Here is a 23,659-nt window from a genome sequence, read left to right on the forward strand (position 1 = left end):
ACTTGAATGGGATTTGGACTAGCCCCATAGTACTGAAAGGGTTTAAATGGTGAGGACAGGTACATAGGATCTGACAACATTACAGGTGTGGTATGTGGTTTTTTTTGTTTGTTGTTTTTTGTACTAACAATCAAATTGGTGAAATGCTTCATTTTGTCAATTACAGAACTTGAAGTATAGAATGCATATTGATGTGATAAATTAAAATATTTATTAATTAAATTCTTTAAAAATCCTGGTTTATTTTTACTGACATAAATAGATGAATTAGAACGTCCAGTTCAAATTTATGATTTCCTAATTAGGGGGATTTTTTTATTTGCTTAACTCTAAAATTTGTCTTTCATACAGCCTCAATACATCAGTAAAAGAATTGTTCCCGTTTACCAGTGACTCATTTTAGTTCTTCTAGTGTCTGCAGAATCCGATGTTTTGGTACTAGCAAACTTCAAGTGGCTTACATTAAAAAGGAAGTGTCTTGTATCACTATAATATCCGTTCACAACAGTATTGCATTACAGAAGTAGAAAAAATGTTGCAGCCCATCAAAGGCCAATATAATAAGAGAAATGGTTCTTTTTAAAATATAAATTAGTGTAGTAGGGCAAAATTATTCACTTGAGACGCACATAGACTTCAAAGACTATGGATCAGGTCTTTAGATCCACTTGTTGGGGTCACATTTAGGAATTCTGTTTTCCTTACAAATACAAATAACCTATTTTTCTCAAAGGGTCATTCTGTGTATGTAGGGAGAGCAGAATATTGGAGTCAAGATATTCTGTGTGGATCAAACAGAATTGATATCTGAAAACACTGAGCAGTATCCTGAAAAAAGTTAGCTTTATTTTTTTTTTTGAACAAAATATCTACAATCACATGAATACCATAAACTGCACATGTTTTAACACCTCTGTCAGCTGTAGTGCTGAATATAAGGTATTTATAATACAAAGGAATTTAATCAAATTCATGCATGTCACTTTTTTATAGAACTTTACAAAAAAGAAATACTTCTAAATGAAAATTGCCATTGTCTTTTTTTAGACAGAATTCACAGGAAGATATGTTTAAAAATTGACAAGTAATTAATTACTCATATTAATATATATTGATTTAGCCTCTTAAAAAAGCTTTGATCACTATCACACAAGCTACTGTATATAATATTTTATGTTGAAAGCTTATGGCACAATTTCTTCATATACAGCTCACAATTACATATCCATGGAATGTCAATATTTACTTTAGACCATTTATCTATTAACTTCATTCTATCATACATTTTAAAATACAAATGTAAGAAATGTCTCTTGCATATTTCACAAAGACGAAAGTGAAGAGTGCAATAATATTCAAGCATGTCAAGAATGTAGGATGAGCTGACACTCTCTTCTAGCATTACACTTACTGCTTCTAGCAATCTAACCTGCTTTCACAAGCCTGCCGTACCAATATTATTTCAGGAACTACTGTATGTAACGCGTTGCCTGAAGGCACCATTTCTATAACTATTGCAAAATGAAAAATCTACTTCTTGTTAACAAGCCATTTAATTTGTGATTTTTTTAAAATATATTTTTCATCTTAGCCTTTTAAAAAATGTTATGCTTGTCTGACATAATTATCTTTATAAATCATGTGGCATCTTGTAAGATGTAGATAAAAATACTTTGCTAATTTACAGGGGTATTGTAAGACTTCATTAGATTGTTCAGCACTTTAGAGGTATAAGGCCAAATTCTGCTCTGTTAGATCAGATTAACTCCTACGATAGTCTACATGAGAGCAGAATTTACACATAAAGGGCCAATAAGTGCTAAATGTAAATACTAAGTGCATCACTTTCTTGCATCCAACAAGTTAATTGGGCTTGTTATCATATGAACTCATTTTCATCTACTACAAAATTATTGCTAGAAAGAATACATTTGAATCCTTCTAGGGTTAAGGAAGACTTTTTATCTTTCGCTGTTCTGAACTGTGTATGAGTTTTACTCTTTTAATCTTGGTTTCAACTACATTATCCAACAGTAGTTCTGGAATTTACCATGGTACAAAGTGGAAGCATTTCTTCATTCCTGCAGTCTAAAGTGCATATCTGAATTGCTTAAACAGAAGCATATCTATATTTTAAACTGGACTCCTCTTAAAGCAGCCTACAAGAAAGGTGCTGCAAAAATTACAAAAGAGAGAAGCAGAGAGCTAAGAGATGGCCAACATGTCAGAGAATTCAGAGAGAGACTATATTCGGCTGATCTAGGACAAAAGAAAAAAACAAAGTTGTTTCTGACTTCTACCAACACATTTAAAAAACTGGTGCCTTCTGTCAAGGTTCCTTGAAGATACAATATGGTGATAGCAATGAGTTAGTTTAAATCTGCCCTTGAATAGGTAACATAAATAAAAAGGACTCTATTTTCTTCTTTTGCCCCCCATCTTAGAAACATCAGGAAATTATGAACACTAATGTTTTCTTATTGGAAGTAACTATTAAAACCAACATGAGGTTTGCTTTGTTTAGATTTCATTTGTGCCAACATGTGGCATTTAACCATATTCTAAGCTGCTACACTGAGGAATTTAACGGAGTGAGGCCCCACATTTGTGATATTGCAGAAATTGCAGATCCTGCAATACTAGGCTTTTACTGCAATTTTGATTTTAATTAGCTTGGTTTGAACACTCCACAATTTTGTATACATTTTGAGTATGTAATTAGTACTGCTCTAACATTCAGTGCCTATAAAATGTAAAAGGCTAAAGTGACTGGACTTGATTTCTACAGCAGTTGTGTAAGACTTTGTCTTCTGAATTTTATACTGTTCCAGTCATTTTTTTAAAAAAATGAATGTAATATAGTTACAGCAAAAGGTCTGGTTATATATATTTTAAAAAATAGCTGCCATAATATAATACTTGAGTGTTTTATATTGTTCCAGCAATTTTTTTATTAAATATGTCTAATCTGGCTTTTCCAAATTACCACTAGCCATTATTACTTTTCCACGTCTTGTCCACAACTCAGTGGCAACTTTATTTTGAAGATCATCTTGTGATTCAATTAGCACCTTAACTATGAGTTAGCTGTTTAAAAAAGGAGGAGGCCTGTAGCTGTTTGAATACAATGATACACAGATCTCATAGTGCTTCCTCTCATTTTTTCTCAAGAATGGAGGGTTTTAACAGGTGTTGTGGTCTGGAAACTCCAGTCTTCAAACCCCTGAAGAAAGCAGGTTCCAAGATTGTGCATCTCAGGGCAACCACCTAAGGAACAAGATCTTTCTGCTACACTGTTTTCTGTCCTTCCCCACCCTTTGGCTTAGTGCTTCTGAGCTGTGCAGCCATAGGCTCCTCTTCCTGCATTTCTGCCTTATCCCTCTTCCTCTGGAGTCTAAGCAGCCTAAATTCTCTTTACTTCTTCATGGGAATCTGCCATTTAAAAGGTGAATATGTAGAATACAGCATCTATTCTAAGGTCAGTAGTTTGCCCCAACACATTGCACTCCAAATGCATGGAGGAGATCCTGTGCCACTGTGGAACATGAGAAGCATGCTACATGATCACCGCTTCCTTTTCCATTATGCCTCCATCAGTTCAATGAGAATGGATTTCTTTCTACCTGTGTAACTAGTCTGGCACATTGGGCCCCAAATTATTTCTCTTGTCTCAATGCACTACTTTGGCCCTCTATCTTAAAGTTACATGGCACAACCACAGAAAGTAGGAGTACACAAGCTGACTTGCAAACAGTGTAGAAGGGACAGGGCTTTATGTGGGCAAGAAGCCTGCTGTCCTTGAGTGGTTAGCCAAAGGCCTCTTACGTTAGCAGTCCTGGCACTCTGGAGGGCACAGGGACATGACAGCCAGTGCACTGGGGGCAGCAGATTAACATCTCTGGGGAAAGGAGAAGCTTTGCCTGAGGCATAACAACTAGGGCTGGTTGGGGAATTTTTCAATGAAACTTTTGTTTTGGCCTGAAAGTGCTGATTCATCAAAGCTGAAACTTTTCATGGGAAAGGTTCAGTTTCTCAACTTGAAAAAAAATCCAATTTTTTTTCTTGAAATATATCAAAATGAAACATTTAAACTTTTAGAAAGGAAAACTTCCAGTTTCACCATTGAAATGACTTTTTTCATTCAGCTAATTACAGTTTTTAAATGGTCAAAATGGAAACAAAACATCTTGAAATCATCAAAATATTTCAGCTGACCTGAACTGATTTTTTAAATTTATTTTACTGGGGGGAGGTTGGTTCCTGAACACTTTTCAATATTTAACTTTTTCCTGTCCCATATCAGAACATAATTTTGAAATCCATGAAGATTTTTGTGCATAGGAAAACAGTTTATCAGAACTCGGCAGGAATCTCCTCACTACTCTTCCTCTGACTCTGTACTGCCCCCTACCCACACCTGTGGCATACATATCCCAATCTTTTCCTTAATATTTAAAGTTTTTCCCAGCATTGGTTTGCCATGGGTGTAGGGAAGGTGTGTTTTGCTGTTTTGTCACCCCCTCTCTATAGTCCACTCTGGCACTATATCAGTATAAAAAGAATCAGTTTTAAGACTAAGATCGTCCTAGCTGATAAGCCCCTGGCTCTGAGAGATTGTTCCTGGATTTGTGTGGTTGGTTGGCATGCCTGCTGGTATTTTGGACTCTTTTTCCATAGGCACTAATGGGTAGCTGGTATTTTGTGACATGAGACAACTTAAAATCTTACTTGACAATTCTGTCATCTTACATGATTTTTTACATTCAATGGAATATGAATACTTTAAATAAAGTAGCCAGTCAGCAGTTTGCAGCTTAAACAGTGCCTTTTGCTGAAATAAATGTTTCTTAGCTGATTGAAAAGGCATCTGTTACAGAGACAATTGTTACCATAAGGATGTCATAAAAAATGTAGAGTTGTCTTCCGAGGGAGAAATCTTGACCCTATTGACTTCAGTGGGGCAAGATTGCACTCCAAGTAGTTAACTAGAAAAAATCACAACTTGCTGGATGATTGTTTAGTAGTTACAAAATAAATCACTGTAGCTTGTCTCTTCTGTCTCAGCCATTTCTGTTCTTAGTACCATTACTAAAGCAAAGACATTCCAATAACAGATTTCTCCTACTTTTAAAAATATAACATACAGAACTATAAATATATAAATTTAGAAATACTTTTCAATCTTCTAAAGTATATACTCCCTTCAATACATGGCTGCCATTAGTATCAATGTAATACGCTGCCTGTTGTCACATATTAAATATACATCATTTTAATCCATTAAATGTCTAAGATGTCTAAAAAGCAATCATACTGAAGGTTCATGGGTTTACAGTAGTTGCTAGTGATTACCATACAGTAGTTGCAGAAATAGTATGCTACATGGATTCTCCCCCCTCCCCCTGGTCACTCAAAGGAGGAGGATGATGTTCATGGATAATTTATTGATCTTATGTGGCTCTTCTCTTTTTCTCTGTCCCGCCACACAATTTTGACACTGTTAGTAACTATTCCATTTCCTATCTTGCTCTCAAGACTTTTCATCTTTTTTTTTAATCTGATAACCTCATTTCTAAATCTTAGTATTCTCCCACTATTGAATGTTTAACTTTGTAATTGTATTATTCGGCTCTGTCTTCAAAACTAACTTGTGTACACCTGAGATTCAGCCTATTGGACTTCTTTGGAAAGAATGGGTGAGATCCTCAGCTGGTGTAAACTAGTGTAGCTCTAGGGACTGTATTTTTTCCAGCTCAGGATCTGGCCCAGTACACTTTATATACTGATTCATCCAGAGTTCCTTTATTGGTGTTGGAGGGGAAGGTCATTGTTTTAAATAGGAAAGAGAAAAGATTAAAAGACAAGCATGGAGAATTATATAACATTTTATGAATGCCTCATGATAATGGGCCCAATCTTACTCCTCTTGAAATAAATGGGACACTTTACCACTGAATGACATGGGCTCTGAAATGCACCAACAAATCTTTCCAGAGATTGTAATATTTAATAGTTTGCGGGAGACAAAAGCTACTTGTCCAGCTTCTCACTCTTGTGTGTGTAATACATACGCACACAGAGGCACATATAAGAGTTAATGAGTTCAATTTTTCTGGACAGGATATATAAATTTGTGAAAATTATATCACATAACAATGGTTCTGAATCAATTTTGTGCATTATGGGAGGTAGGAGGGAGAAAACCTAAATAGGACCATATTCAAAATTGAAGAGACCCTCAATGCAATTGTTTTCTGAGACAATTTAGCACAACCAGATTGCCATTCTTTTAAAAATCCCTCTAGCTAATCCTCAAACAGAACCAATGCTGTGTCCTAATCTTCAATACAAGGATATGTTGCAATGACTAGTTCAAACGCAATATGCCTCTAATAATGCAGCAGATGTTTGCTTCCAACTGTTTTTCTTTTGTGTATGCACTTTGAGCAGTAACAAACCAAAAATTTTAAATGTGCTCAAAACAAAGAAACTTTTCAATAATAAATTGTTTTAGCTATTGGATTTCATTACAAGTTCAAAGCATCAGGTATGCTCTTGCCTGTAGCTGTCTATAGGTTTCCACATTTTGGAACAATTTTTTTTGCTTTTCATTAGAGAAGTGGCAACATTATTTACTGGAAGTTTTTATATCATTTAAAAAAATCTAATGTGTAATAATTTGAAAGAAGCAATTAATGTAATCTATGTAATTCTAAGTAGGGAAAATTTGCTCCAACAGTTTCAATTTCTTATCTTTTACCATGAAGAGCAGCAAAAATAAAAGATTGTCCTGATATATTTTAAGAAGAACTGCTTAATGTTTTCTAACTATTTTCTGCCAGTGTCTAAGAAGTCATGTCAGAATCTTCTCATTGAACAAGTAATTCAAAGTAAGAAAAGACTGACCTGGTTATCTTTATGTACTTGTATATCTAACTTTCACTGATGATAATGGAAGTATCTGTGCAGAAATGTTGTCACAGTCGGCTTCCAAAAAGTTAATAAAAGTTAATTTTATCATAGATATTGTCTAAGTGACTTTTCCCTTTTGTTTTGTTTTTTTAATGTCACTTTTCACAGAAATTTATTTTGATGTCATTTTTAATTGTCTGGCTTGTCTCCCCAAATACTGTGGTTTCTGAACAGTTACCTAATGAGAAAAACATCTTTTAATCCTCTTGATTTTTATTTTCTCTTTCAGTTTATCCAAGGGTGATTGTAAGTAATTAAAAGTACTTAGGGGCAACAATCCTTTAAAAACAGTGACTTGTTCCCATTGTGATATGCATAGTACCAGAAAGTTTGACTAGTGGGTCACTTCAGACTGGGCAATAGGTATTTGGTGCTACTTTGGGCATTACATTGCCATATTTTTAAGCTCCAGGGGAACCATAATCCATTTATGAAATGGTTTGTATGAGTAAGTTTTTTATATTTTTTCCTCTTTTTTTTTTAAAAAAGAACCCCATAATATAATTTAAATGTGTCCTGTGCTCATTACAAAACCCATTGTCATTAAAACAAGAAAATGTGCTTGAGCTCTAAAACTCAAATCAGTAGTTTATTACTAATTTGTAAACTTTAAAGGAGGGTTAGAAATTTGAATATAATCTGTTACTATGGGAGCCATCTAAGACATGTTAGACCCATTTTGTAATATCTTTTAAAAATACAGTTGAATTAAAAAACTGTAAGGAACTTTAAAGAATACTGTACAATTATACCACAATGTAAAAGTATGTATAAACACGTTGGCAGTAAAGCTGTAGTATAATGTTGTGATTTTACTATGAAAAAGTTGATTGTTTAGTTAGTATGAAGTAGAAACTTAGTAATAGCAGATATATCTTCATTGGGTGTCATTCTTCCTCTGTCCAATAGTGACTTTGCATAGCAAGTCTAATGGGATCTTTTTCTTTGTGCCTTTTAACTATCCCAGTGAGCATCTGTATGCACATTTTAATGGAAATGCTGAACATGCCAGCCCAAACAATATGTACTAGAAGCCTTAATCTTGTTATTGGTGAATGTCCTCATGCCTAATGATTTTATAGATAACCCAATAAAAAATGTTGAAAATCAGAAAGGCTAATGGGAAGCAAGCTCTGGAAATTGTATCAATTTTCTTGGCTCGGTCAATGAATACCTTCCTCATTTCATCGTGGCTTTTTGGTATAGCTTGAATGGGATTATTTGGCCCCTTTGGAGTCACTCCATCTTTTGCTTGCAGACATGGCCCCATTCCATACGCTGTAAAACTGAATCGACTTTCCCTTACCTCATCATCCTGTTGCAAGAAAAGTAAGAAAGTTCTTCAGTTACATAGATTTGTCACCTGCTGAAAACAAAGTTCTGAGTCCTCTCTTCTGTGGCTTCTTTAACCCACCACTTTATACTTGCTGGATGACATATTACTCCCGTTGAAGTGAATGGCAAAACTCTCATTGATTTCAATGAGGGCGGGATTTCACCAGCTGGCATTTTTAAAAACATAATCTATTCAACTTCCATTTTTTCTAATGATCTGTGATTGGATAAATTATCAATTTACTCTATTCTTTCCCATTTAGGGCCCAATTCCCTGGTCTTCAACTAGGCAAAACTCATGTTGCTCTTTTGGTCATTTGTACTGTACATAATGTCTAGAGAGAGGCCAAGGCCCCATTTTGCTATCATAGTACATATATAACATGTTGACATCAATTAAATTAGTGGGAATTCTGCCTGTTTGAATACTGTACATCTAATTAGTCTAATTTTTACACCTTATTTCTATAGTTACATATAGATACATCAAATTAAAATAATAATTTTTTAAAATGAAGGTAAATTGTAGGTTAAATGTTATAAGTAGAGAAGGCTAAGATACAGGGATCAGAACTAAGGACCATGCTCTTTGTAGTTTCTCCACTGTACATCCAGAACAAATCCATTGATGTCAATGCAGTTATTCTGGATTTACTCATGTGTGCATGAAAATTGAATTTGGTCCTAAATCACACTGACTGGAAAGAAGAATTATATACATACATGGGGATGTAGTACATGTCCAAAGAGGTGACTTTCATTTTGTGAGCACATTTTGCATCGCTACTTACCCAATTATGGGTACCAGGTAAGGAGAGATGCACAGGCTCAAATTTGATGCTGTAACTTATTCTGCAGATGCAAATATAGATATAAAAATTGTATGCAGAAACTGAGGCCAGGTCGAAAACTGACTGAAAGTATATCCCGAAGTCTCCTTTACCTTCAAACTATGTGTTTCTTCTTCAATACATAGCCTACCGAAGAGTAATCCAATTACTTTTGTGGAATTCACATTTGAATTAATTTTAAACTCTATTTCTTGTTCTTATCTGATCTTGTTTAAGTGCTCTATTACCATATGCTTTTAAGATCTCTGAAATGCAACAAAATAAAAAAATAAGTATTCATGTCTTATTGCTCAAATAATTATGTAGTCCAGGAAAGCTGTTACCTTAAAAGAATAGAAGAAAATAAAGTTACAAATTAGACTTGGGAAGGAGCTGTTTTTTTGTTTTGTTCTTTGTTTTGTCTCCACCCACACCCCATCCCATGAGAAGTTTTGAGTTTTCAAAAAAAGCTCCTATCCTGAATTAGGTTGAAATGGAAATCTTAATTTTTTTCATGAACCAAAAATAGAGAGAATCCTATCAGATCAATTGAAATGTTTCATTTCAAAACATTTCTTTTTGATTTAGTCTTTTTAAATATTTTTTCCTACAAACTAACTTCTAAACCAAAAGTCCTTCTGAACCAAAAAACCTGAAGTTTTTGTTTTGAAAATGTCAAAATGGATTGTCTTGAAAATTTCAAGGCTTATTGTTCAATTTTTTTTTTTCAAAATGAGAAGTTTGTCAAAACCATTCCTTTCTTGTGAACAGTTTTGGTGTTGACAAATCAGCGTATTCTGGAAAAAACAAAAACATTCAGTTAAATTGAAAAGTTTAGGCTGACGGTCACCTCAGGGATTTTAAAATCTCAGCAATAGAATCTGCGTAGAGCTGTCTGTGAATTGATCAGCCAGAGTCCTACAACATTGGTGTAAATGGTTGCCATTCCACTGAAATGTGGTTGTTTTTATTTATACTGTTGCAATCCTATAAACTTATTCACAGTTCTCTGTTTTAATAACACTTCTATACCAGCTTTATTGTAATTAGTAATGCACTCTAGTAAAGCAAAAAAAAAAAAAAAAAGGAAAATTAACATGAAAGCAAGAAGACAGCAATTGTTTAATAGAACATGGGGATGAATAACAGAAATATAAAATGATAGCAGGGTGCAAATGTTATGACATGATTAAACAAAACCATTTTAAACTAAGTAATCTGGTACCATTATTTCAGTTGTCTGAAAACCTGGGAAATAACATCTTTGTTGTAATACTTTTAATAGGTGAAATATGAAGTGCTAAATTCATCTTGTGTGACTGTTGACTTCAGTGGGGTTACATCTAAGATGAATTTGGCCAATATATTTTTAAATGTATTTAAATCTGATGACTAAGGGCCTAGCCCTCCATATACTTGCTGCTTGATTTCTTGCAATAGTAAGGACTGCAGGATCAGGCTCTAAAATGGAACATAAGACTCTGTTCTATGTTACTAACTAAAATTAATGCTCCTTCAAAGATATTTGAGATGACTTTATTATTTTCAGATAATGCTGATGGTTTCATAAAAAAAATCCACCTATGTTGCTTCTCTTTGAAATATAATAGGGTGTGTCCCTGACCATCTTGGCAAATATCCATTGATGGATCTATGCTCCATGAACTTATCTAATTCTTTTTGAACCCAGTTTTTATATGGTGAAGCCACGCAGTGGGAGGTACACAGACGTACACCACCTAAAGATCTGGACCACAGAATATCCCTTCAAAACTGCACTGAATGTTGATTTGAAAAATTAAGTCTTCATTTTAGGATGTAACGAGGAAGCAAAGCTTTCTTTTCTTTGCCTTTACCTGATTGTCTGGTGCATCATCATTTTTATGTTATCGTTAAAGAAAAAAATGAATTAACACTTATTTGTAAAAGCCTTTGCTGAAGTTTTAATATAAACAAGAGATTTTCATGTATACTGATTAACAAATTAATCATTAAAAATGTTGTTCAAAGTGCAGTTGCATATATTACTCCTAGACATAGGTAAAGATTTTTGAAACACAACCAGAATTCTTAGATTCTTGAAGGCAATGAGCTGGGTTGGTTTATTTGCATATCAATATCACTATATAAAATACCTAGGCATAAAATGATCAAAATATTTAAATTCCCTTGGGTTCGAGATGTTTTCTGTTTGATATATGCTTTAAATAATTTACTCTTCCTCAGGAATAACAAACATACTTGCAGAAATATCTTCGCTATAATTTTTGGCTGTAAGTAATACTAATAGTTTTAGAATGTATTTGTAACCCTTGAGTTATTTTTAACATTTTAATGTTTTACTCTCCACATTTTTTTGCAGAAAGTATTTGTAGTTGTAATCTGTATAGGCTTTTTAATATATGTATCCAACCAAATTATTTCTCTTAGCTCTGATGTTAATTTTTAAGCCTTCTTTGGAATAGCAGAATGTCAAATTTTAATTCCCTGTTTTAATTCCAGATGTACACAGGTCAGTATTGACTACAGAATTAACAAAACAGGTACCTTTTTAATAACACTTCACATCATCACATACAGGTAATAATGAAGGTTAACGGAGTCCACATGGGGGAAAACATCAGTTCAGACAAAAGGACAGGGCCTTTGTTAATGACTGGGTATCACATTATAACAAATGGGATGACATCTACATAGTTTACCCTTAAATTTGTACTGTAGATTTGAGCCAAAGTCCCGTCTATAGGTTCTGCACTTCTCAAGCCATAGCTACGTTGCAATGATTCATTGATTTCATTTCCATCAAGCACTCCCCCAAAATACTTTCATCAAAATGGGAGGGAAGACCAAGAAGGAAAAAGCAAAACAAAGGAAAAACAAAAAAAGAAATGTGATTATTATTAAAAGGTATAATCAATCTAGTCTGTGCATCTATTTTCATTTATAAAGATACCATGATCTTTAGGTCTTTGAAAACAGAATAAAAAAGGTTGAATATTCCTGAAAAGTAAGTGTATTGCATTAGAATTTAGCTTAAAAATAGAACTGTATTTTTCAGTATATGTACAATATTCATCTGTGCTTGCTTCTTTTGAAATATCATCAAGAAAAATAAGATCCATATCGACCAATTATATATGATGCTGCTGCCTCTTCTGTTGTCTTTCTGCTCATTCAGGTGCTTTCAAAACAAAAGTTTTATAAATTAAATGGTTTTTAATTCTTAAAAAAATGTTCAGATCAAATAAATTAAAGTTTATTGAAAATGATTTGTTGAAGGACAGATCCTGCACATCTGATTCGGGCAAAACAATCACTGACTACATAAGGACTGGTTTCGGAGTAGCAGCCGTGTTAGTCTGTATTCGCAAAAAGAAAAGGAGTACTTGTGGCACCTTAGAGACTAACAAATTTATTTGAGCATAAGCTTTCGTGAGCTACAGCTCACTTCATCGGATGCATTCGGTGGAAAATACAGTGGGGAGATTTGCAGAAGTGAGCTGTAGCTCACGAAAGCTTATGCTCAAATAAATTTGTTAGTCTCTAAGGTGCCACATTACTCCTTTTCTTTTTACATAAGGACTATAGCAGCTGTTCTCAGGTTTGGAGCATAATCTTTATCTCCAATTTCAGAGACTGAATTTTTAATTCATGTAATACTTGGCCCAAAGGTGGCTAATGTTTTAAAAATATTTTATAACGGACAAAACAATTTCAGTCAGATACTAGGATGGGATGGAGTTAGAGAGTAAATCTCTTATCATTTCCATCCTCTCCACTGCATCAGTGATAGACCTGCACACCCTTTTGTCTGTTTCTGTCACAAACATCTGTGCTTTTCTTCATGCTTCTGTTTTATGCATGGAACGTTCTCCAGGATTCTATCCATAAGGCCATTTTCCACTCCTTCAAATCCATCTTCACATCCTACTTCTGCTATGATATCTATCAGGATGGCAACAATGACTAGGATACATGGCATGTTGGTTTAGATGACTTGGTCAAATGGAAGTAAGACTGGGCTATAAATACACACACACACATACACATACACACACACATACACATACACACACACATACACATACACATACACACACAAATAAAAGTCAACAGTAGCCTTTTTCTGTTCTTTCCCATGAGAGTTGGATTGGGCCTTCAAAAACAAAATCGTCTTTTAAATAATTTGGAACCAAAGGTAAGATCACACAGCTGCAATAATTATCTCCATTACAATTGTCTCCCTTCCTCCTTTTGTTCATCACTCTCACTTGTTTCAATTGATCTAAAATTAGACTGCAAGGCCTTCAAGGAAAGGACTTCATTTTCATATATGTTTCCATGCATCTAGCACAACCAGCAGCTGGTTGTGACTGGGCACAACCACTAGAGCTAGTTGATGATAAATGGGAAATTTGATAAATTGTGAAAATTGTCATTAACATTTTTTAATTAAAAATGAATTTTGAATTTTTCAACCAGTTCTAACCACCGCAATATAAATCATTACAATAATGTCCAGATTCTCTCTTTTGTCAAAACAATTTTTACATCTAGATTTTATTTTGAAAAATGTTGCAGACCATTCTTAGAGTAAACTATAGATTTGTAGTATTAAAAAATTAAAACAGTCAAAGCTTTGGGCCACATGCTTTCCCTAACCAGAAAAATCAAGTAGGGGATAGAGAACACTGATTCCACAAATGGAAAGTCATTTTGTTGGCGGGGGAGAGGGGGTTCTGTACCCTATGGAACTGGTAATGTTCCATCCTTGTAAGCCTGTCAGTGTCCCAAGATTGTAGATGGACAGGATTATTTATAAGGCTTTTTCATCCCTAAACACTCTGCTTCTATAATCTACCTAGGGAACAGAATGGCAGCTCTAAATTGTCACAAGAGAGGATTTAAAGTCAAGCAAGTCCCTTCAGGTTCTTTGAACACCTATCCTGGTATTTAATTTCTCTTCATTCTCCTGCTGATTTCTTGGTCAAATAAAGGTCACTGAAAAAGTTTTCTTCATAGGATGCATCTTAAAAAAAGAAGTCAAAATCTAATCCCTGAGAATCAGTGATTGTTAACCTTTGCCAAAAGAGTCAAAAATGTACACAAAGCTTTATAATCACTGGCTAAAGTAGCTGAGTGGGAAAGTGATAGGGGAAACCAGCATAACAGCGTTAAAGTGCATTTATTAATTTACTAAATACAATTGCACATAAATTTCATGTTTAGAAATTGTAATGGAACACTCATAATGTTTGTTCGAAAGAATGTTTAACTCTGTTTTAATCCAGAAGATTTCAATGGTTTTTGTTAGCCATGTTAGTGATCAATCAAATGTTTTCTCAAGGAGCAATGTTCTTTGAATAAATGTTTAAAGTTATTTTTATAGCTGCCTGATAAGAAAGGCTGTAAGAGAAGGGATATTGGCTGAATTGTCTCCAGACCTGCAAGCAGAACTAAGTCCAGAGATGGGTTTGGAATCCACTTCCCTGGAGTTGGATATAATAGCAATACCAATAGCATTCTCTGCTCACCAGCCACAAAAAGCATCAATGTCAATTGCAAATAGAACTGCCTGCCTTCCCTTGTAGAAAAAAAATGGACTTCAATAGAAAAAAAGGAAACAAATTCTGGGGATGGAAAAATGCAGTAAGCAGAGGTTAAAAAGGGGATGAGTAGATTTGTGGTTGTTTGTTTACACACCACTAAAATTAAACACAAATTCTTTAAAAAGCAAAAAAAGTAAACTCGAAAACACAACAAAAGGAGACAATGCACACACCAAGTGATTCTTAAAAAAAAAAAGAAACAAATTAGAATCATCAGAGTAATATTTAGCAAAAGTGGTTAACATGTTTGCTTTTTTTCAATCATCCACCTTTTAAAGTGTAACAATTAGAGTATGTACGTAATTTTCAGTTCAATGCATAGAACAAGGAAATCCAGGCATAGAGTAGCTAGAGAAATCAATGAATAAAATGTAGGAATATTTTTAAGAATAACTAAAATTAAAATGACAAAATACTTGAACTTTTTACTGTGGCATTGATTGTTCTCTGTAATTGCTCTGTATGTATGAATGCAATTAAATTGAAGATTGTCATTTCATGTAAATTGCTGAAATAAGTTTGTCTGCCTCATCTAATGCTAAATATTTTAAAAGTTTGTTCATATTGGTGTCACTATACTCTTTGCCCTGTGCTGCCTTGGGATATGCGCACATACCTCTTACTGACTTAAATGTCAGTTTTGGCTGAATATCTTCTGGAATTTGGTCCCTATATTGCAGCCTCTGAGCCCACTTTGAGCTCACTGACACCAGTGTGTAGCAGAAGTAATTTCAAGGCGTTAGACTGGTGTAGGAGCAGTGTGAAAGCAAATCAGGCCCAGGAGGTGTTTGAGTTTCAAAGGCTTGTACCTGCAAGGCTCTGAGCATTGTGGTCTGATCCATCAAAGCACAGATATCAATGAGACTATGCTTGTACTTTAAGTTTAGCACATGTTTAAGTGGTCTTCTGGACCAGGCAAGAATGTTCAGCACCTTGTGAGTCCATCTCCAAGGCCTTTGAATTGGATTAAGTGCTGAAGAGGTGTATTGGGGGAAGCTGAAGTCTTGCTTAAAAAATTGGAGATGTAAATAAAGTTAGTTTGATTCTAGAGGAGGAAGGAAATATATTATTTCACTAGCTTGTGCCCTTGTGCTTAGAATACCCAATCTGTTTTTCACTCTGATTTTGATCATGTGGTGAAAAGACACTATTTGAAATCAATTAAGTGAAATTAGCATGCCTGAGATCCAGAGTAAACCTTGCATTTACAATATTTGAAAAAGCTTCTACCTGTTGAAAGCAACAGAAATGGATCAAAAAATCATCACATAAGGGATCATGCAATATAACTATTAATACTCCATGATGCCTTAATGTTTAACTGACTGGCACTCTTCCCAGTAATCCATCTCAGGCCCACCACTAACATTTCAAACTGCTTTCAGAGAGCTGCCATTATTTCAAAAATAACCTGCCACAAAAATGCCTTTCTTCCTGTGTGGCTGGGGGAAGTGCACTTTCTATTAGTCAGCACAACATACAATTTCCCCCCGCTTTCATCCTCATGTTCAGTCAGGGCCAGATCCTGAAAGCCCTTGGTGGGCCTGAGCCTCAGTGGCCACCAGAGAAAGCCCAGTATTGGGCAGTGGTAGCTACCAGATTCTATGAAGGCATCTTCTTGGACATGAATTTGAGTTGTAGTCAAGGGGGGCATTAGCCACCCACAGCAGCACTTTCCACCCTGGCACCTGCAACCTGAATCCCCTATTGCAGAGGGAGGGGTGGGGAGATACTGGAGAATAAGCCTGCTCCACCCTGCACCAACCCCACAATGTTGGCTTCTCTCTTGGGGAGTTGCAATGCCACTCATATTTGGCCTGGCTGCCCCTCCGTCATGACAGTGGGTTTGACCAGGCCAAATTTAAGTGAGTGGTGGTATGACCTGGTGCATGGGTTTGCAGAATCTCTCAGGTTTGGCTCCCTTGGTTTCATGATAGCTGTAGATACAGTTGAACCCATGGAACAAGGCTAAATCTGCCCTTGGAAAATAGTTACATAAAATATAGGAACTGGGCCTCAGGTGAGTGAAGTTTTTGAAAATGCTGGACAAAGTGCATGGCCTTGGAACAAGCCATTGCAAGCTGTTTTTTTATGTAAATGCCAATCCTTCCCTACAAAACCTTACCATTGTAGGGCTAGTTCTTGCACACAGGAATCTCCAGGCATGGTGTATTGTGTAATAGAGTTATAATATGTTGGCAATATAAGGGGAATAAACTGATAAATCACTTTTTGCTTGTGACCTAAATAATAATTTGAGCCCAGGTCTCCAGGAATGAAAGACTCTTGAGCTAATTGACATGCTCTCCTTTAATACAGTTTGAAATCTGATACACAGCAATATTCTACATAATGGCCTCATCCAACTCTTGTAAAAGCCAATTAAAGACTCTTACTGACTTCAATAGAAGACAGATCAGGTACTTGAAGAATGGCTGGGGGAAAAAGTAATGTCTCCACCATTTTCCCCTATTAAAAAATAATCTGCGATGAGTAGTGGAAGTCTAACTCACATAGTTGAGTACTGTGGCCCAAATCCTGGAAGTCTTTACTCAACATTTACTCTTTGTTAAGAGAGGCATTACGGGATTTGACCTTTGGGCCTAGATTGTGCCAACTCTACTCGTGATTAGTAGTAACATACTTCACAAGTAGTCCTAATAGATTCAACTGAGGGCACAGATCCTCTGCAGATCAGAGCTGTGTTGAAGTCAATTGATAGTTGTATGACAATTTATACCACCTGAAGATGTGACCTCCACATGAGTCAAAGTGGCACAATCTGATGCTCAAATACTATGATAAAGAAAAAAAGACTTAGCTGAATTTAATAGAAAATGTGCTTTCCACAAGCAGCAAAACTCATAAAAGGTGAACTTTGATCAAAAACTGCATTTAGATCAGATATATCATTAGGGCTCAATAGAAGTCCTTAGGGCCAAATTAAGAAATGATATTTAATAAATCTCCATGCAGTTTTGTGTGTGCCAGCAACACCCACAATCATGGAGCACTTTGACTGTTCTTTCACATGGTGAAATTCATCCCTGGACAGTGGGGCCTGCACATGGCCCACCCATAATTTAAATCCTCTTAATCCCTCTTTTGAGGATTTAAGTAGGATTTGTGTGGTGTGTAGTTATTGTACTGATCCACTGCCCAGGGTAAATTTCACCCTGTTACCATTTTATTTGTACAGCCATTTTAAGCAGTGCCATCCTTACCAACCAAAGCCCTTTTTTTTGTGCAAATCCATCTGTCTGTCTCAAAGATGTAGGTATTGCTAGGTTGCACTTTTTTTTACCTTGTTCTTCTTCCTCTTCCGGCGGAATCTCAGAAGCTCTTTATGCTGCCTTGACACAAAATTTACAGCTGCATACTCCAGAAGTGCAGAAAATACAAAGAGCAGGCATACTGCCATCCAAATGTCAATAGCTTTGACATATGAAACCTATGGAGAAAGAGACTGAAAATATTAGAAACACAGATGTGAATTTCAGTATTTCATAATACCAGGGGGAAATAAATTAGCGTCCCCAGACCACCATGCTATTTTTACTAAAGAAGCACTGAAAGCTGCTTATATAACAGAGGACAAAAGCTTCAATCTTTATTCCTCACAATTTAATTTTGTGGAAAAATATATTTCTTGCCTGTTTATGAGAAAATCTTTGCACTAATGATTAGTACTTCATTAACATTTCTTCATGATCTGCTATCCATTGCTTTTAACCAAAACCCTGATGATGTAAAGGAAAAAGCAGAAAGATCATGACATTTTTAAATTTCTGGATGTGTATGGTCCATTTTCTGCTGACATCTGCTCAAGGAGCACAAAGGGGGTGGCATGTGGCTAAAATTGACCAGCAAGAAGCTTTTCTGGCATAGGGGAAAATTAGCCTAAATTAGCCATATTAGCCTAAAGCTAATGAAATTTAGGGGCTGTATTGGAGAAAGAAGAGGTTGTAATAAAGCAGAACTCTGCTGAAATTGAACATAAGAATGATCCCACTGGGTCAGACCAAGGATCCATCTAGCCTAGTATCCTGTCTTCCAACAGTGGCCAATGCCAGGTGCCCCAGATGAACAGAACAGGTAATCATCAAGTGATCCATCCCCTGTCACTCATTTCCAGCTTCTGGACACTGGGTCCATTCAAACAGCCCCTCGGCTGTAGTAACTCTTGCTAGCACTGAGGAAGTGCACACTGGCCCTGTTCCCTGATGTGCTGCTCCTCTCCTGTGGAGCACGGTCACAAACGCAATCTGACTTCGTAATCCAGGGCCTGCTCCTGATCTGACTGAAGCTAGTGAGGGTTCTGATGTTCAATCCTACCAGAGTCAGACCCCAAATATGTGATTTAAAATGTATGGTTTTCTCAGATATAATAATAATTTGTTCTCTCTTTTTTCCCCCATGTGTATATAGTGTAACTGTTTTCCCAGTTGTTGTAGCTTTTAGTTTTTTATCTCCTAAGTATCTATTATAGGGCTGTTATAATAACTGGAGCCTAGCTGGCCTACCTAGGGTTACAACCTGGCTGGTATTTGACCAGCTTGGCTGGCTTGTTTAATGGATTTGCCAGTTGCCAGAAAAATAATTTAATCTGCCCATTTTTTTTTAAGTGGGTCTAAACATTTGCATTATCACAATACACTCGGATATCTAGTTTTGCGTACAGCTGACGATGCTGCAGTGTTCCTACTTCTGAAGTTTAAGTATGCTGTTCTCAATCTTATCTACACGCGTCAGCCAGTGTATTCTCTCTAGATACTATGTGACTGTTGTGGGGGTGGAGGAGGGATTTTGGAGTTGCCTTGTGGTTGAAGGTTGGGATTGTGTCAGGCTTCCCTTTTTGGGGTGCATGGGTGCTGGTTTCTTTGCATGTCAAAGGCAGCAACTCTAGGCCTACCCCATTTGTGAGCATAACTGTGGGAAAGTAAGAGTTTTTATAAAGTGTTACTATAACTTACAACAATAAATCTAGATGGAGAAAGACATAAAAGGGAAACAGACTGACCTAGTTCAAACAAAAAGGTCTACTAATGTAACCCAAGGACAGTGTTAAGATCATGTAAATAAGAGAAATGTGGGTCTGGAAACCAATACACCCAAATTGGTGTGTGGGAAATTAGGCCTACTGGTAGACAAAACAATGAGGATGGGCTATTCTACCCATTATTCCCTTTTGGGATCCTTAAGAGAAGATTTTGGGTGGAAATTGAAGATGGATGTTGGCTGACTGAAAGATGGAAGAATAGGAAGGAGTGAGCTTCACCATGATGGCTGGTACCCCCCTCCATTTCCTGAAACCCTGGGATCCAATGTAATAGCATTGGTCCTTCACTGTCCTGATCCTGAGATATCCTAACCAGATCGGGTCTGAGAGAGGGATCCAGATGACATTGCCATGTCCGCTAGCTATGGCTAAATTCCAAATACCATTTGGGATGTGAAACTTTGTTACACTTCCCCAAAACTTCTGTGTCTTTTCCTTCCCTACCTTATTTTCTGTCTTTCATACCATCCCTTTACCTTCTGTTTAATAAGAGTCTGGTTTAGCTTACCAAAGCTGCATATTTTGCAACACTGCTCTGAGCCTGTGACCAAAGAAACATTTAAAAACAATGCCTCAAATAGCCTGATGCTGGTACAAGTTTGCCAGGTATCAGAGTTGCTAATAAGATTGGGTGCCATGCCTGTGTTTCTCCAGAAGAGAAGTTGCAAGTGAGAGTCAACACCAAAGGCAGAAGCTGCATTTTCTATCATTACTGTTTGTTTTTTTTCTCTCCACTCTTGTGTGTTTATCTTATGTCTTCTAGAAGACTGGATTGGACTTTAATAACAACTCCAGCCTGTCTCCACTTTTCCGTCCCCCCCAAAAAAGAACAGTTATTACTACCTTTAATACCATCTAAAAGACTGTATGTTTGCAGTTTAGTTGTAGCCATGCTGGTCCCAGGAGATAAGAGAGACAAGGTAGGTGAAATAATATCTTTTGTTGGATGAATTTCTGTTGATGAAAGATAGCTTAAAACAGTCTAAAAGACTGTCAGACAGGGTTTATTTTCCATTTATAGATCCTCTACTGTGAAAGGGAACAAGTATTCCTTATATAGTTTACATTTTAAATGCTTTCACTTTTTTTTCCTTTCTTTTTGTATCTTTATTAAAAATCTTTTAAACCTTTTATTAGTGTTTGCCATGGTACTTAACTGGCTGAGGTCTCTATATCAAACCACAAACCTTTGGTGAAAACTGTTTAATATGGACAGTAGAGGGTCATGTTCACACCTTTGGCTCTTTGGGTCCATATATTCCATCAAAATTAATACAGCAGGGCCCTACACTGTGGGACACTAAGCTCTCTTTGCAACCAAAGGCATATTTATTTTGATCAGAGGAAAAAAAGGACTGGCTTCAACAACCAGGAGAATAATATTTACACAAAAACAAGAGGGGTAACATCAAATATATTACATTATTCCCATTAACTTCAGTGGGAGTTCAGGTTGATTAGTCTTTCCTGTAAAAGAAAACTTTTAAGTAATGACACTTAGGCAATTTAAAAATGGTCAACATAAATCTATCTGGGGATTTCAGCCATGCTGATGACAGACAGCTTTGTAAAACACTTTGGGCTAGATTGTCACCCTTACTCAGCCAGGCAGTCAGATTGTGACTCTGGTGGTGATACTTGTGCAATACTCCTCACTGTAACAGGATGGTGAAGGGGTGGTCTGAGGATGAGCCCTAGATCCATGAGAATAGCTGACCAGATGCATCTATTTCTCTTTTCATGGAGGAGCTTACTAACTCACTGTGCCCCCAGAACCAGGGTGGGGAGCTTGAAAGAGATTGTTACTCTGTAAGTCATAATTTTTTATTTGGTCTCTCTGTGTGAGAGTACAGCTACATGCTTCCCTTTTACTCACAGCAGACTGTGAAGCTGCAATCGTCTCAATATTTGCTAAATACATTGGCTTATATTGCAACCAGGAAAGGGACAAACTCATCACAGACCAACACATTAAAGTCTGGGCAACACTAGTGGAGTGAATAACACTTTCTTAAAGGTTCAAAATCTATACCACTGAAGTCAATGTAGTTAAGCCAGTTGAGAATTTGGCCCAACAGATCAGTTGGTAAAGAAGTAGAATGTGTTCTGTTGAATGAAAAATTAAAAAACCAAAAACCAAAAACCCCCCAGATCAAAGTGGTTTATCTCCCTTCTGTTCATCCTTAATGAACAAATGTATTTCTTAATAAGAAGAACACATATTGTAAAGGTTATTGAAGGCCTCTGACAGCCATATAGAATCATCATTTGTACTAACACAGTGATTCTGGTATAATACAAGCAAAGCAGTTTTTTGCCTACCTTTGGAAGTGATGCTCGTGAACCTGAACTTTGTGTTGTCATGGTCAGTACAGTTGTTATACCTAAAGCCACTCTGGCTGGTGCTGCATCCATATTGATCCAAAACGACACCCAGGAGAGAATGACAATCAGGAGACTCGGTATGTACATTTGAATGAGATAGTAACCCATTTGCCTTTCAAGATGGAATCGGACTTCAATGCATGTAAACTTTCCTAATTGTAAGCCAAAAAAAAAAAGTTTCAGGAAAATAGGAAAGCTATTTTTGTCATTAATGCAGATTCTAAATAAAACATTTATATGAGCAGTTCAACTAACTTGTCTTCTAGTGGCGTTACAATTGTTTTGATTGATCTTTCACCATACATAAATTTTCCAATCACCATTGGAACATCTTTTTGGAGATAGAGAAACTGAATTTCCAAAAAGTTTCTCTGCTTTTAGAATTCAGTAAGCTGCTCTAGAGTTGTGCTTCTTTTGAAAGTAACAATCACATTAACCATAATGGTCATAATGAGCAACAGGTCATTTTCCAAGCTTTGCCATCTGAGTTGCTATTTGGAGGTATTGCCATCTGCAGAGGGATGTTGTGCTCTCCTGTGCTATCAAACGTGCCATCCCATGGCTCAGTTTTAAGTTAAATTTTATTTCTCAAACATAACCTAAAAGCGAAAACTGTGGGATGAGGATGGCCTTGGGTTAATAATTAGACTTGCTGACAAGTTATGTATGCCTCATCCCCTTTCCAAAATGTTCTAACTTGAAAACCTATTTACCAAGGTTTTCAAAATGGAGCTTCCAATTTGGACCTTAGGAACCTGAATACGTGGGTTTTTTCCCCAAAGTGCTGAGAACCCAGCAGTTCCCACTGACTTGATTAAAAGTGATCAGGAAATATATTCACCCGTGGAAGCGGAATGTCACTGTTGCCACCAAAAAAACCCCAAACAAAACAGCTAATGCTAATGCTCCTATGCCAGAATTTGTCACTGTTCCTGATCTTGTGGTGTTCTCCTTTTGTAATTCCTTTTGTTTCTACTAAATATTAGCATTTAAAGGCAATATTATTGATTGCCAGCAGAAATTATATTTCACAATGGATCTCTGTGATTATTTGAATGAATGCATTTTAATCATTCTGGATTTTGGATGGATGCATTTATATTAATATTATTTAAAAGGTGTGCAGTTATTCCAGAAGATGTTGATTTTGCAATAAGTTATACCAATTATTTTTTCTGACCCACTTTTACACACGGATTTATACAAAATCTCATGCTTATTATCACATTCATGTATCATCCTATATTACTTTGTACTGAAACAGTGTTATTTGGCATATAGAAATCAATTTCCAAGCTGAATTAAAATTTCTTACATACTCCACTTCTGGACAAATTAAATGGCTGGTAAAGTGTATCGTTTATTTTTCCTTAAGGTTGCTTTGTTATAAAGCCATTACACTTGTCTGTAGATTTTTGTAGTAAATTTCATGGAGAGTAATCCTTATTTCTGTGAAGTAACACAAGTGT

General features: G+C 36.1%; 1 protein-coding gene across 2 annotated transcripts in view; it reads right to left on the reverse strand.

The window, feature by feature from the left end:
* Positions 1-833: 833 nt before the first annotated feature.
* GLRA3 (glycine receptor alpha 3) overlaps positions 834-23,659 on the reverse strand; it is a 146,340-nt gene continuing 123,514 nt past the window's right edge. Inside the window, exons 7-10 of one of the 2 annotated variants that reach the window (XM_038400908.2) lie at positions 22,128-22,342; positions 18,051-18,197; positions 11,840-11,959; positions 834-8,287 (exon numbers count right to left, since the gene is read on the reverse strand). In XM_038400908.2, coding sequence (XP_038256836.1) covers positions 8,018-8,287; positions 11,840-11,959; positions 18,051-18,197; positions 22,128-22,342 — 752 coding nt within the window. In that variant the 3' untranslated portion in view covers positions 834-8,017. The remainder of the gene's footprint in view (positions 8,288-11,839; positions 11,960-18,050; positions 18,198-22,127; positions 22,343-23,659) is intronic. The other variant, XM_038400909.2, reaches the window with a different exon arrangement.

This window comes from Dermochelys coriacea, chromosome 4, assembly GCF_009764565.3.
Source record: "Dermochelys coriacea isolate rDerCor1 chromosome 4, rDerCor1.pri.v4, whole genome shotgun sequence".
Lineage (NCBI taxonomy): Eukaryota > Metazoa > Chordata > Testudines > Dermochelyidae > Dermochelys > Dermochelys coriacea.